At 36.3% G+C, this 15,338-nt stretch overlaps 1 protein-coding gene across 1 annotated transcript; it reads right to left on the bottom strand.

The window, feature by feature from the left end:
* Positions 1-232: 232 nt before the first annotated feature.
* LOC144446704 (alpha-2C adrenergic receptor-like) lies at positions 233-2,150 on the bottom strand. The gene has a single exon (XM_078136524.1). The coding sequence runs from the start codon at positions 2,052-2,054 to the stop codon at positions 627-629; it is 1,428 nt and encodes a 475-aa protein (XP_077992650.1). The 5' UTR covers positions 2,055-2,150; the 3' UTR covers positions 233-626.
* Between the last annotated feature and the right edge of the window lie 13,188 nt (positions 2,151-15,338).

Raw genomic sequence — 15,338 nt, 5'->3', positions numbered from 1 at the left:
TAATCATTTTATATACATGATTATATACAAGGCCTAAATATGTTAGAGTACAGAATTTAGTCGAATTTCAACGACGCATCTTGTGAGTATGATTATACATATAAAATGTCTAAAAATAGATCAGTTTGACAAGTTCATCGCATTGACCACATTAACAAAAGATTATGAACAATTAAAATGAGAACTTGGCGTTTGAAGGTTTGTTTTTATAAGGCATACCATAGTGTGTTGAATACCAGTCAATATCGCCTTCTAATTAGTGTGGTTTGGTGTGGCGCTAACAACGAGGTGTGTGGAACACCTGAAGGAAGGAGTAATGTGGCAAGATGTGCATGACGAAGCAGTCTACACTACCTTTGTTTTGGCATTCATATAACCATACTTCGTTGGGAAAGCCAAATTCGTTGAACTTAACTAATAAATAGCTTGGTTTCCCTTGCAACCATCATCTCTGTAGATTTGAATCTAACAGTTTCATATACAGTCCAGCTTCTCTATTTTCACTGTCAGTTCATCATTTCCATCTTCTGCAATGGCGTATTATTCCGAATCACGCACAATTCCTTCATGGCTTGTGGCACTGCGTTATTTGACGATAGAAGGAGAATCCATTCACGGTGAATGTGTTACTTGCATCGGACTATCTTCTTAAAGGCCTTGTTGAAATCTCTGTTGAAGATTGTATATATGATGGGGTTGAATGCGCTGTTACAATATCCAACCCAGAAGAAGAACTTAAAGAGTAATTCAGGTATATTACAAGTTTTTTTACACAGTGCGAAGACAACGTACAGTTGGAAAAACGGATACCACGATAACAGAAAAGTTCCCATAATAACTCCAAGAACAAATGTAGCTCGCCGTTCTTTGGCTTGGGCAATTTTCCACTTTTGTCGTTCTGTGTCCGCTGCAAGGTTGTGACTTCGCTCAACGTTGTTTTTCTGGTGGGTCTTTTTCGACTGTAATATTTTGATTAAAGGCAGTTTGTTCGAGTTGATTTGACTCGGTCGAGAATTTTCATTTCGGTCACGGTTGTTAACATCGTTGAGTGACGTTATGGTGGTAATAGTGGTTGGCTCTATATCAGTGACAGATACGGATATCGTACTGTACGGAGTTAAACCCGGACTTGACGGAGCAGCTGAACTAGTCGTTGTTTCTTCAGCAGATATTTTTTGATAGTCTCGTCTCTTCATCGGTATATCATGATTACCTTTCTTTTTGTTGTTTTCTACCTTCGGCTTTTTCGAACGTTTTTCTTTCGTTCCCATTCGTAGAGATGTTCGTGCCCGATATTTTGCAGCCCACCAAATGCGGATATACACAACTATCATGACAAAGGCAGGGACGAAAAAAGAGCCACTTGTGGAGTACAGAATGTAGCCCGTATCTTCACTTAGTAAGCACGTTGGGTAAATCGGATCCGGTGCTGCTTCTGATCTCCATCCAAATAGCGGCGGGATAGATATGATTGCTGACAGCAGCCACACTAAGAATATCATTAGTGCGGCTCGTTTTGGGGTCCTCTTTTTGGCATATTCTAGTGCCTGTGTGATGGACCAGTATCGATCGAGACTAATAAGACATAGATTGAGTATAGATGCGGTACACGCCATAACATCTAAACACAGCCATATATGACACCACCACAAACCGAAAACCCAATATCCCATTAATTCGTTGGTTATGCCGAATGGAATGATAAGAACACCTACCATCAAATCACTGACAGCTAGAGATAGCAGAAACCAGTTCTGAATTCCTTTCAGTGAACGTTCTCGTAATATGGCGATGCACACCAACGTATTGCCGAATACAATCCCGAACACGAGGATGGAAGTGAATACTGCGGAAAGAATGATTCGCTCCAGGGAGTAGCCGCTAGGTGGGTACGGTCTAACGTCGGCTGGGTACGTAACATTTGCTGTTTCCGTCGTAGATGAAACATTCAAAACTAAGCTGGTTGAATACGGAAGCCAGCTGTAATTGCTCGTCGTCTGTGGTGTAGTGTTGTTGGTAAATGATGTGAAATCGTCCGCCATCGGCATGATCATCGGTTAGGATACGATTTGCTGCCGCGATAACTATACGTCGCCAATCTCGCCTTTGTGGCTTATCAAGGACAGGCGATCGGTCGTGAAAGTTTACCGTTAGCGTATCGGCAGAGAAGCTTTCCTCCAGTTGTAATAAGCGAATTACGCACAGTGACGACAGCGTTGAAGCAGAGGTTATCTACGATCAATGTGTCAATGGTACCACACGAAGAAAAGAGAATGTATAGTTCTCACCAATCCAATTGAAACTTCACTACTGCCTGAGTATGAGACGTGGCGTGTGTTCTAATATCGCTAGGGAATGACGCAGAGAATGGTGAAATTTAAAAGAAAGCGCAGAAGCGGAAGGAATACTGTGTAGTGTAGTAAGTGTAGTAATTGGAACCACACTGCACTACAATTTTTCGGGCAAGGATAGTTACGACAACAGAGATGTCCCGAATGACAAACTGCAAAATATACGGATCAGTTCTGGCGACTGCCGGAAGACAATTGTAGATTTCCGACGAACCTCAGTACGCAACTCCGAAATCACTTTATCCGTTCACAAAGTTTAAACTGGTAATGACGGGGTTACACATGTAGTAGTTGTAAGCAGCGAACACGAGGTAACTCCAGCCTGTAAGCGTGTAGGTGTCGTGATGCTATGAATGTGACTCAATGGACAACACGGTATTTAAACACCCCAATTTAATTGGGTGCTTGCTTACGAAGCGCGTTGACGTGTTGCACATAAACTCCAGATTCGCTGCTGGTTGTGTGCTGGGAATGGCTAATTCCGTCTGACACCCCATATCAATGTCACAGGTACTCTTTCATGCCGTGCTATGGCATCTACTAAATTGATGTAGATGCAGATGAAAGTGAGGCTTTCAACATGATCAAAATCCCAATTCAGCTAGAGCAAATTACAGTACTGCTCATTTGAGCGAAATTACAGGTGCGTGCTCATTGGTCAGGCGTCCCACTCCCATCGTACATTTCTATGCAAATACGATATTTGGACACTTGATGACGCGATTCCGGATGCGCATGAGTGGCAGTATTCGTTCAAAGATCTACCTCGGCATCGTTGCCTTGACGACCAAGAAACGCCGTTTTCATATTGGCTGCTAGAGTGCGCCAACATAGCAAGACCTCCTCAGCACATTGACACACAGACGCTATACAATTTATCTAGCAAAAGATAATATATTAGTTTGCATTTGTATAAGGAAAGAAAAGAATATCAACGAACAACTAGCAATGCAATTAATGGTGTGCATTACATCAAACCACTCTTTCAAGTCGTTATTATCAATTGATTGTCATTGAATTGAAAGCATATATGCACACGCGCAGATGTTTGTGGCTATTTTTGAAGGACGCCACCCAGTCGAAAGAATATCTCCTGACACGCAAGTACCGTATATTATGTTAAGGCAGGCGTGATCATTTAGATTACCAGCAAATTTCTATTTTAATGACTCTGTTAATAAATGCGAAGATATGAATAAGTCATAGAGGCTCTACAAAGTGACGGTTTGTTATCAACCACGGCTAATATTAGTATTCAGGGGCCTGCTTTCCGTTTAATTCAAATTTTGCGAACCGTAAGGAAAACACTGGTTGGGATTGCCTTATGACATTCGTTTATAATGATATTCATAACTTTAAACTATATGTTGACCTTGTCACAATACACTGTTAAATGGTATAGATAGGATTGCTTTTTGTTAAAGTAATTTTATTTGTTAGGTCAAAGGTAACAAATGTAGCAGAGTGGGTGAACAATGGTCCATTTCACAGAAGTGAGAATTGTGGTTGCCTGGAATATGAAAATGGTTATGGGCTCCACCCAGCAAATCATCCGAACATATGTACGATATATTAATAGATCTCTTATCAATTCCCTCCGTCACTGCCTACAACCAATCTAATTTGTTTGCCTTGTGGCAATGACTAAATGACAACGGAATTACACAAAATTTGACAGCTTGCGTTTTATGATTGTCTCGGCTTTTTGTGTCTGACCCTACTGCAAGTTACTACTTGTGATTTTTAATTCATAAAATTGGGATCAGACATGATATTTAATCATACTGCAACATGAATAAGAATGTTAAATCTAAAATTGCACTTTTTTTCTATTGTCATGAAAGGGCAGAGTGCCAAAAAGTGTTAAATACGTACTAAAGGACATCATATTGTTATTGCAGGTATACGTACACACATTACTGATAAAGAAAAACAAGTATATAGGACTGGCTGCAAACTAAACACCATTTACAGCCTATTATCCGTATATAAACTTAACTTGTCACTTGTAACGTTTTGTTAAAACTACTTCATATAAACAATCCGGTAAAAACTAAAAATGTACAATATGTATTGACATTGTTCAGTCACTTTGTTTGCATGTATACTTTTACTAAATAATTCAGCAATTGATCAAAATGTTATCGTATTATTATAGTATTGACTGCGATAAAAGTGGAAATATTCATCATATGTCAACTGATTACATAAAGCCATAGATAAATATGACAGTTGCATGGTTTCATTATTTGTTTATTGTGTGCCTAATGTAAACAACTAGTTACTGTAGTGGAAAGTATGCCTTGTCCTACGGTTGCATTGTACATAAATTACATGACCTATGTACAACTAGTTACATAAACAGATGGATAGGTATACAGATAGATATATACAGAGGTGTAGAGACAAAGGACATGCAGGCAGACAGACAGACAGACAGGCAGATGGATAGATAGATAGATAGATAGATAGATAGATAGATAGATAGATAGATAGATGTATAGATAGATGTATAGATAAATAGATAGATAGATATATAGATATGATGAGACAGACAGACAGACAGACAGACAGACAGACGATGACCCAATAGGAGAACGAGAGAGGGTGACAGATGCCCCCCCCCAAGATTAGGGACAGATAGATAAACGTGAAGATAATATTTGTAAGAATTCATAGAAGAAATATTGGGTTATATGGTATATCCCCTTTAAGTAAAAAAAATGACAATTTGTTTTGATACACAATTCTATTCCAACATGTACGTATATGTACATTGATTTTTCTGGTATCTACTTTCTATTGCGTCAGAGTAAGGGACATTTCTATATTTCTACTTGCTTAATTTCCGCCTTCGTGCTGGGGCATAATAATATCGGATATCAACATATGACACACAATATGTTTTGTTTCCTTTCACTTTTAGTAGGAGGGAGGGAATAATCATATTGATTTGGCGTTCAGCAGATGTGTCTAATCATGGTCCATAACATGAGATATGAATAGTTCATGACGTTTAAATTATCTATAAAAACCCACAGTTGTTTTGTCTCGGAAAGAGGAAGGCTGTCAAACAAAAGATGATCAACTATTACTGTTAACCGAACTATTTATAACTTATATTACTGTGTGAGTGAATAGTGTTCTGCTGAATGTCCTAAATACTCAACATTGTAGCGAAGTAGCGAAATATTTTTTTTTAAATATTGCCGGTGATTGTTCTCAGGCTTGTTTGTTTGTTTGTGTGTGCGTTTGTTTGTTTGTTTGTTTGTTTGTTTGTTTGTTTGTTCTATTCTCTTCTCTTACTAGTTTGTTATCATAAGAAACACGTGATAGATCCATGTCCATCAGACGAGCTGGCGATGAGTAATATTGTAGTATATGTAGAGGTTAATGGCGTATCAGACATCATAATGTGAAATTGTTTATCATCACTGCTGTGCAGTCATGTCGTCAAGTTGTAATCGTCACTGTCTCAAACTGACAACCAACACTTAACTATAAATACACAGTATCAGCCATACCAGGTCATTTAAGTAAATGCATTCTGAAGTGGCCATTCGTTAATAAGACGTAGTAAGCCTTTTACAAAGCAAATATAGCCCTAAACATCATTCTGGTAAATGATTCGTATGTAAGTCCTTTTTAGTATATAGACAAGACAAACAGTCGTCACATGACACGATCACGAGTCACGACAGATGAGAGCCACCAACTAAAATAGTCTTACTAGTAATAACGCGATTTATACCATCAATGACATCAATTTCAAGCGAAATATGCTCCCAATCTTTAGCTTTATAGTAGTTATGAGTTTATTATTCCAGGCGAAAGATAAAGATAAAAGCTTTTTGGTTCAAAGGTGGTTTGCTAACTATACTAGGACAAAGTCCAGACATAATATTCTGTTTCTCTTTAAGCCTCAAGTTCGTCTGCCAGAAGACGTAAGAGGAGAACACCCAGTTGGATATCCATTCATAGTCATTTCATCAACATTGGGTGTTCTTCACGAGTAACGAGAGAAGAATGCCATTCACTGTAGGGGTCCTTGTAACGTATTTGGAAAATTTCCTTTCCGTCTGCCAGATATTTGATATACGAAAACATAACGATCAAAAGTACAATATCAACATTCATGATGATTCATTCACTGAGAGTGATTTGCATATCTATCAATCAAATTTACATATACAAATGTCAATAGCCTTTAGAAAATAAAAGCATGCTCAAATTTAACTGTGTAAGTTTCACACGGTATAGCATTTGTGTTTGAATTAAATAATTAAAATATATGTACATACGGAATGAAATAGATCCATACATATCTCTGCTTGGCCCTAGATAATACTTAAAAGCTTAAGTACGGTCATTGTCTGAAATTCATCAGGAGAAACAGTTGCCTTAGAAACATTTACTGTCATTTAGTCCATGGTGATTTATGTATGTAAAGTCCTATGCATAAATTTACATAGTAATTATTGTATCTTTATCAGTCACTGCTGGTGCTAATTTTAACCACTCATATCACTTGTTTTCACCTCAAACTCGTCATCAATTTAAGTAACATGAGTGAACGTCGCGTGTAGCTCTACACACAATATGGTACAAAAAAGGCTATCTTCTTTGTTTATTTATTTATTTATTTATTTTATTCATTTTATTTATTTATTTATTTATATTTAGTCATTTATTTGTATGTTTATTTATTTTTGTTTATTTATTTATTATTATTATTTTTATTTATTTATTTATTTTTATTTATTTATTCATTCATCATTCATTCATTTGTTTGTTCGTTCGTTCGTTTAAAGAAGTGCATCCATAAATAAAGTTTATACAGAAATACATAAAAAATACATTACATATACATGTACATGAAATAGAAATTAAAAAAATTTAATGAATTAATTTTGAGTCCACATCATAAACAACACTCCCCACCACCAGCACCAACAATACCACCAATAAATCATGATTTCAACTTATTACTATACCACATATGGATAAAATAGACCTCTAATCAAAATACACAATGTCTCATTATTGGTATTTTAATATAATATTTTAAAGAATATTGTCGCTTGATCGAAAAAAATCATAACCCAGTTAATTTAAGTCAGTGCTATTACCTCATGTCACGTGGTCCAAACATCTTAATGTATGTAATACGCAACTTTTAAACACGATATAAAACGTAATTGGTAACACAATCCTGAACTTGGCAAGATATGGTATCGCTGATACAATTCAAAGATGATATTGAAAAAGGTTAAGTTTGGGTATAAGGTAGTTTTACCCATCATACGTTTTGAAGAATTTGTACGTACCAACATAATTATAGCTGAATAGATAGTCGTCTAGTCCTGCTCAAAAACACGCCTTGATGATGAACAACAAATTATGACAGTGGTCGAAAGATAGTAATTACTTAGAATCGTTTTCAACAGTGGTATACTCGTATATATCGGAAACGCAGTGCGAGAGCTGTAATGGCGGATGTAGCAGATACACATCAGCGATTGCAAGGAAGTGGCTTCTTGCTTTAAAAACGTGCCAATAACTGAAGCAGTATTTACAATAAATTGATCTTCACTTCAATGCTTTATTAGCAAAGTCAAAATCGTAGAAACCAAATCTTTATTGGGCATCTTTCTGGGTCATTGACACGCTCGATAAAGTTGGGAATAGACCTACTTTTTAACGTTTTATACCGTCCTTCCTTTTCTTGTCTTCTCCTCATTAAAACGCCTGCGCACTTTTATTACTCCCCGTTGGAAACGCCGGCTCCTTTGTAAGAGTCGTCTAAGCAAATTGTATAATTTTTGAGACATTACTAAAGTTACCGGTGCGACCAACTTTGTCAGTTTTACATTTAAATGACTTGGCAGAGTAAGCTAGCGCAGGAAATACGTAAAAGCAATGAATGCATTTGCTTTCATTAAAGGTGTCGCTCGTTTCATAATAAGATTGCGACTATAAATAATTAAAAAGAGGACGAACCGACAACGTGAGAAAGAGCCTTTAATGGGCCCGGTTCCACATCTTCAACATGTTAGTTCTTCACTATAATAAAAAGCGACTGGTTCCGATCCGATATGCAACTTCCTTTTCAATTATTTATTTGTATCGATTCTTTGTTGAAGTAGGAATCGACCAATTTAGTGCATTCTTTGGTTGTTGTGGTGGTGGTAAAGTGAATTGAACAGAATAACCAAGTTTGAAGGTTATTATCAGCGGCCCAAAAAATCACAGGGTTTATGAAAAATGGTGAAATGCTAGCGCTCTTGGCCCCGAAGGCAAAATTGTGCTAGTATAGTTACATGCAAAAGACGTGAATTAATCTCCTGCAATTAAGAAAAGACAATAATGTGTTGTGGTATCTTGGCACTTTATAAATGCTTCAGAGATCTTTGAAGAGTGTGAAATGTGGCACTGCAGTGAGCTACCGTAAACTAAACCAAATCGGCGAATGTCCCCTTCTAACGTAATATTTGTATGGTGCGCTCGTACAGATAACTTGTGATAGCCTTGACGAAATCGTAGACGGATATGAATCTTTCAAAGAACGATTCGCGTTTTAATGCACACAGGCTAACAATGTTCAGATAAAAGATGGTATATGCAACAGACATCAATGAGACTCAGAGTCAGATACCAGGACTATAAGGCCAATCATAAACTTGACGAGTCCCTAGCGCGACTGGCCCGATGAAAGTATCCGCCTATTAAAAAGTAGTTGTTATAAAACATTAACGTAAGCAATTAAGACAAACACATATTAAATTTATATATTTCTGCTTTATTTCCTCACAATATGTCTACCTGGCTTCCTTTCTCTCATTTTGCTTAGAGTACTTGATAACATTAATGCACGTTAATGACACACAGTAATCTAACCAAACATAGACCTCTGGGGGGGAGTGGTGAGGGAGGGAGGGAGGGAGGAGAGAGGGGTATGTACATGTATGAAGGTAGACAGTATGATAAGCAACTAAAAGAGTTCAAGGGTCACTGACAGCAATACCTCATTAGCGACAGATAGAACAAAGTTGTCCACGTCTCTGTATCAGAGACCCTCTCATGGCCATTAAGTCGGAAGTCCATTGACTTTACAACATGGTGCTTGTGGGTATTACATAGCATCCTTGAAGTGGTATCACAACTAGGATTTACATTTGTTACTACAGGTCAAATGTATCTCTTCTGATATCAGAAAACGATGTGTCAATGAGATGAGTACATGATATCTTGTCCTTCAACAAGAGGGATCATCATTAGTAAGCTTCAAGGATAAAGCAAATGTGCTGTGATTGTTTCCGTTACGCCTACTCAACCACCGGCTCCATACTTATATATCACTGATTGCGAAAAGAGTGTAGCATAAATTATGTATGGTGTGGAACCTTCCTTCCGACCATTCAAAATTTGTCTGAAAATACAGAAATGTTATGTTTACCTTTGAATTATTGATATCACGTTTATGGTTTATCCATGATTGTATTTATTCAGCAATCATTGTTAGCAATGGCGATCGTAAACATCTGATATACATGGATAGTCATAGGAACCACGATTTTCCATTCTCTATCTAGTACAATAGTTCAATAGTTTAGCATTTAGCTTACTGAGACAGTCATACGACAGAAACTATTTATTCTAGTCTCAATCAGTCAATTAACCAATAACTTATTACGATTCATAATACACATTCATTGAATGTATATGATTATCAGATTTAAACTGAATGCCTTCCGTAATGGCAAAGTCTTTAGATTTTCGTTCCTACACACAATAACTGATGGAATGCAACATACAATGTGCGATTGGTTGTGTTTGAAGAGTATAACCTAAGTACAGAAAATCATTGTGCAAAACGATCATTAATATTCATGGAATGTTTACCAAAACCTGATCAGCTCTAGTCATAGTACCCTAAAGAATAATGCACCAAATTTTCTTACAACTGTGCCAGCCGTTTTTGAGAAAATGATGATACAGACATACACACGCACGCACGCACGCACACACACACACACACACACACACATATAAAACAAATGCATTATTGATATCCCTTTCTCTTGCAACATCGTACACGTTGTCCAGTCTAAGCTTGAAAGTGACGGAAAGTAATATTTGGTAAATCATTGAACATTCAAAGAGAAATTCTTCAAAATTGATTGACAAAACTCCCATTACACTGAATTGATGTAAATATTGATAGTTTGTAAATAAGCTTTACATTTTTCAGTTGGCTATATATACATAAATAGTGCTTGCAAACACAAGGTATTTCTAATACATTACGTTAAATACGAGAACTAAGAATAGATAGGGTTACTGTTTCTTATTATTCCACGTGTTGAAACTAAGACAGATCTGAGCCAAAGCAAGTATACGGGGATGGGATAAAAGGCTTAGAAAGTGAATCCTAGAATTACACACGTGTCATGCCAAAAAACTTCAATTGTAATACTCAAATCCATGTACGTTAACTGATCATCAAGATTGTAGGTTATGGCGTTCCATCGTGGTAAACATAGTCGTTAAACGTATCGATTATCTAGGCTTGTTTACCAAAAGATACTTTTATCAAGTCTACATTATCACATTTCAAGGTCATCCTAAACAAACACGAATCTAAATATCGTGGAAATATGGTCATTAGTATTCTAAAAGTTAAACTAATAATCGAGTGACTGTGTCTATAGCTTGAGGATGCGACAGAAGACAGACATACATGTAATAAATGTACAGACTACCAGACTACTCACAACATAAACTCGCATAAACACCCCTTTATTATAGTTCACCGCGAGGGATTAGACAAAGATGATAGTAAACCTACATGTATTCATTTCGAAAGGTGTTTAAAGTGCATCTCGCTATTAAGTCTTACTAAACTCTGTAAATCAATACACGAACTTAAGTAAGAAAATCCAGCGTGCATAAACATAAAGACGAAAGCGTCTGAATGCCCGAGGTAAGTAAGTGTATGTAGTATTACAGACGACTTAGCGCGCCTTTGAACATCTGTACTTTTTTAACAAAGAATCATTGGTTTTTACAGGAGTGTCTCCTTGAACTGTATTTCATTGGTGACACTTATGGTTTCTCGGTAAATCAAGTGTGCTTCACTAGACATCGACAAAGAATGTCCGGGTAACAAGGACTTACTAATGAGTGTTTTAATGAAGTGAATCATCGTTAGTTATCCTCAAGGATGAAATAAATGGCTTTTAGTCGGGTGTGTTACTACGCCAACCACTCAAACGATAGTCATCTGCTTTAGTTACAATTAGTAGGAAAAAACAAAATAATAATTAATCAAACAAACAATGCCCGGTAAGATCGCAATTCAATGAACTGCAAAGTAGTAATCATTAGCTGTGTCCTTGTTTGTGCTCTCAAAGCTGGATAGTATTGTTAAATTAGCACAAACAAAACTATCCGAATGGTATCCGAAAATGTGCCTCGATCCTCTGCATTCATTCCGCGTACATTTAGTACACAAGAGAGATACAATAAGGGGAAAGAAATACTATAGGTACAACTCTTTGATAGTTTTTATCGATTATTTCCACCGAACTACTAGAACCATTATAACCGAGTGTCGGTTTGCCGTCAACCTATGTAGTCAGTTCGTTAGTAGATAAACAAAACAATAAAGCTATATATGAAAGAATTGCCACAATGTTAAATCTGAGGTTGCTCACAAGAAATATCAATTTTGATCATTGTTTATAGAAACGAATGTTCAGATTCACCAAACTTTGAAATGTATATATTTGTCTGTGAAATTGTACGCCCTGGAGCCAAATACTCCCCATCCCCACCCCCACCCCCACCCCAGCCTAATATGAAGATACACACACAATTCAACGCTGTTTTTGATGAATTCTTATATTCCTATACTTTGAGTTTTTACATTGTATGCACTTTGGAATTCGTATTAAAACCATGAACCATTTTTATTTTGCTTTATACGTACTTTTTGTGGTGTGAAAACGTGTTTTGTAACTGGGAAGGAGAGTCTACTAAAACTACAAATGGAGCTATTAAACAGTGTGCAGTGCGTTTGTTATACTTATCTACTTAACAGTCGACGAAATATCACTGAATATACGTGGATTGAAGTTTCACTTTGAAAAAAAACAAGGTTATTTGCATTCAGAGACCTGACTACATTTACAATATTTACAGTCGCATGAGTGGTGTTAGTTGAGATAAAACTAGATACGTACACGTATTGTAAACACGAAGACAGCACAAGCTTGAAGATCTGATAAGATGTAACCTCATGCTATTGTGGGTGAAGTAATCAGATTTAATGAGAAGATACGTGGTAAAGTTCAAAGTTTAATTGACAGTCATTTGGCAGGTGTACTGTCTTACATTACTGAATGACCGTGGTGACAACATTCACGTAAAGAAAAACAAGCTGACAGCTAAAGCTTAAGCCTGGCATGGTTAGTACCCAGAAACAGGAACGACCATAAGCTATTGATAACTTAATATCGTTTTGTGTATTCAAAGAGTTTCGTCGACCATATGTACTGGTTACTGAGAATAGTTTTACAAATTTGTGAACTGTAAGACATAGTTGCATACATTTGCATATTTGATATCGCAAAGTAACTCATAAAACAAGAAGTGATACTTTGAAATCTGTCCATCCAAAATTAACAGGGCACATAAAATTCATTGACATAGTAGTACCGTAATGCATAACAAATACGAGAAATAGAATGTAAATAAGAACCCAAACAATTTCGAAATGATAGTATCGCATTTCTCCAAAACACATCATGACACCTGTCTTAGTTAAGAAATGTTACATAAACAGCTAATGAATATCAGTGAGTGGGGATTTTGAATACGACCAATTCCAAACATCTATTTCTTCCAAAACAAAGACAGAGTCTGACACACACACCACCACCACCACCACTAATAATAACAACAATAACAACAACAACAACATGTAATAAAGTAAATACTATTAGGATGATAATGGCATGTATTCCTTATTGTTATCGTTTTTTCTTTAAAAACAGAAATGGATAAAAACCCTTGAGTACGTCAAAGGTGAAAGTTTAAACATACACCATGTCAGTCAAGGGACCAATCTTCTGTGACGATAAAGACGATGGAATCACAACAATGTCGTTTTCAATCATTTGCTTGCATGCATTTTAATAAGTTGTAACGGTGAAAAATCTGCCAAAGTTCAACTATATAAGTGAACTCATTCAAAGAATAATACATTCTCCTTGTCAAACAGAAAACGTACCACGAGACTCACAGAAACAGTTAACTTAGTATCTTAGACATGAATATGTAAAGATATTTGCTAAACAATCTTTCAGTATTCAAGGGGAAAACATTACATGTCGTATACAGTACTCCATCTACAGCTTCATTGCTCTAAGTAGATAAAGCATGTTTTTTTTATTTCACACACCAGGACACGATTTGATGAAAAGTATTTACTAAAAGTGTCCTTCGAGAAGGGGGACAGTTTTAACTTAGAAGATAACACGCATGAGTTAGAGTTTGTTTCCGTTAGACCCATTCGGCTTAATTCCTTCAGTCATATTTTACTTATTAGGTGAACGATAAAACAAACTTACTGTCTTACATTATTGTGTTTGATAACAATGTTGAGAGGATGTTGTTATCCATTGAACTCTCTATTAAGTTTATTTGGACATGGGTTATGCCATCGATGTCCCGTTGCTAATGACAACGCTATTTTATTAATACACCTGAGAGATCGATCATAGCAATTGTTTATGGTGATATATTTCACAAATTAATATTCCTGGCGATTGTCACCATGAGTAGTTTAAGAATGAATGTCTTTGTTGAAAAGCTAACCAAGGAAAAATATCCGTGTTGTGATAGCTGTGCGTTCATACTCAGCTACAGTGGGAATCTGTGGAGTTGAAACAAATCGTTGCTTGGTTTGACTAAAATTTAACTCGCACTGCTTCTTGTCAGTATATTACGTAGTAACAATATTATCAGCATTGCGACAGAGTTTCTTTGAGTGAGCTACCATTACCCTAACAGATCATCGCCAAGTCACATTCTTTGTAAAACTGTACACGCATATTCGTGCATGTCTGAAAATTTAACTTTTGTCGAGCCAGACGATCGCGATAAGATATTGGTAATTTTAGTCATTAGTTTTGTCGAAACCAGACAATTTGTTTCTAGTCAACTGGCTTCCACCGTATTTATCAAAACTCGTGTTTGTCAAAAGAATGAAACAACGGAGTTAAAGACACAATTTTCAAAAAGAGAAATAAACGACCAGGTAACGCCAAAGAACTAAAAGCAGTCACTGTGGCGGGTTTATTTTTTAATTAGATCGATCAAATTGCTAATATACAATTCCACGAGTGTTTTACGAAGTACGTAAATCCCCTTGTCATCACATCTCATGTACATTTATAGATATATGCACATAAAACGTGTGGATCTCGTGTGACATCTTACCCCATTATCATACATTATTCACATCAATGTCTCTGGGAAGCGACACTTCACTAAAAATGTATAGAAATGATTGAAAGATAACCTGTCTAACTCAAACTATCCCATCAAAAGCTCTTTTCCTTTACTAAGTTTATTGATTATTGAGTAAGCTGTTTATTCTATACACAGTGCATACTGAAGTTTGTAAGTCCAAACTAGAGAAAACGATAAATAGAAACATTACGGTAGCAACTTCCATGTGAATTTTGATTTATCTGTGACTCAAAAGGAAAATTGTGAGCACTTATATATTCATACTTTCTTTGCTTATTTGTGCTTGTAATTACATAATCGCTCATATACTAATACATCTATTACTCATTCATTTATCTGGCAAAAAATCATTGATTTGCTTATTTATCTCTTCATCCAATTAATTATCTCTTAATTATTCAGTATATCCACCACTTAATTATTTAGTATATTAATCCATAATTAATAAAT

The sequence above is a fragment of the Glandiceps talaboti genome, chromosome 15 (assembly GCF_964340395.1).
Source record: "Glandiceps talaboti chromosome 15, keGlaTala1.1, whole genome shotgun sequence".
Lineage (NCBI taxonomy): Eukaryota > Metazoa > Hemichordata > Enteropneusta > Spengelidae > Glandiceps > Glandiceps talaboti.
Note: the sequence above shows the minus strand (reverse complement) of the source record. Positions and strands in the feature narration are given on the sequence as shown.

Excerpts from the sequence above, each read along its gene's own strand:
- LOC144446704 (XM_078136524.1), bottom strand. The coding sequence starts at position 2,054 with ATGATCATGCCGATGGCGGACGATTTCACATCATTTACCAACAACACT.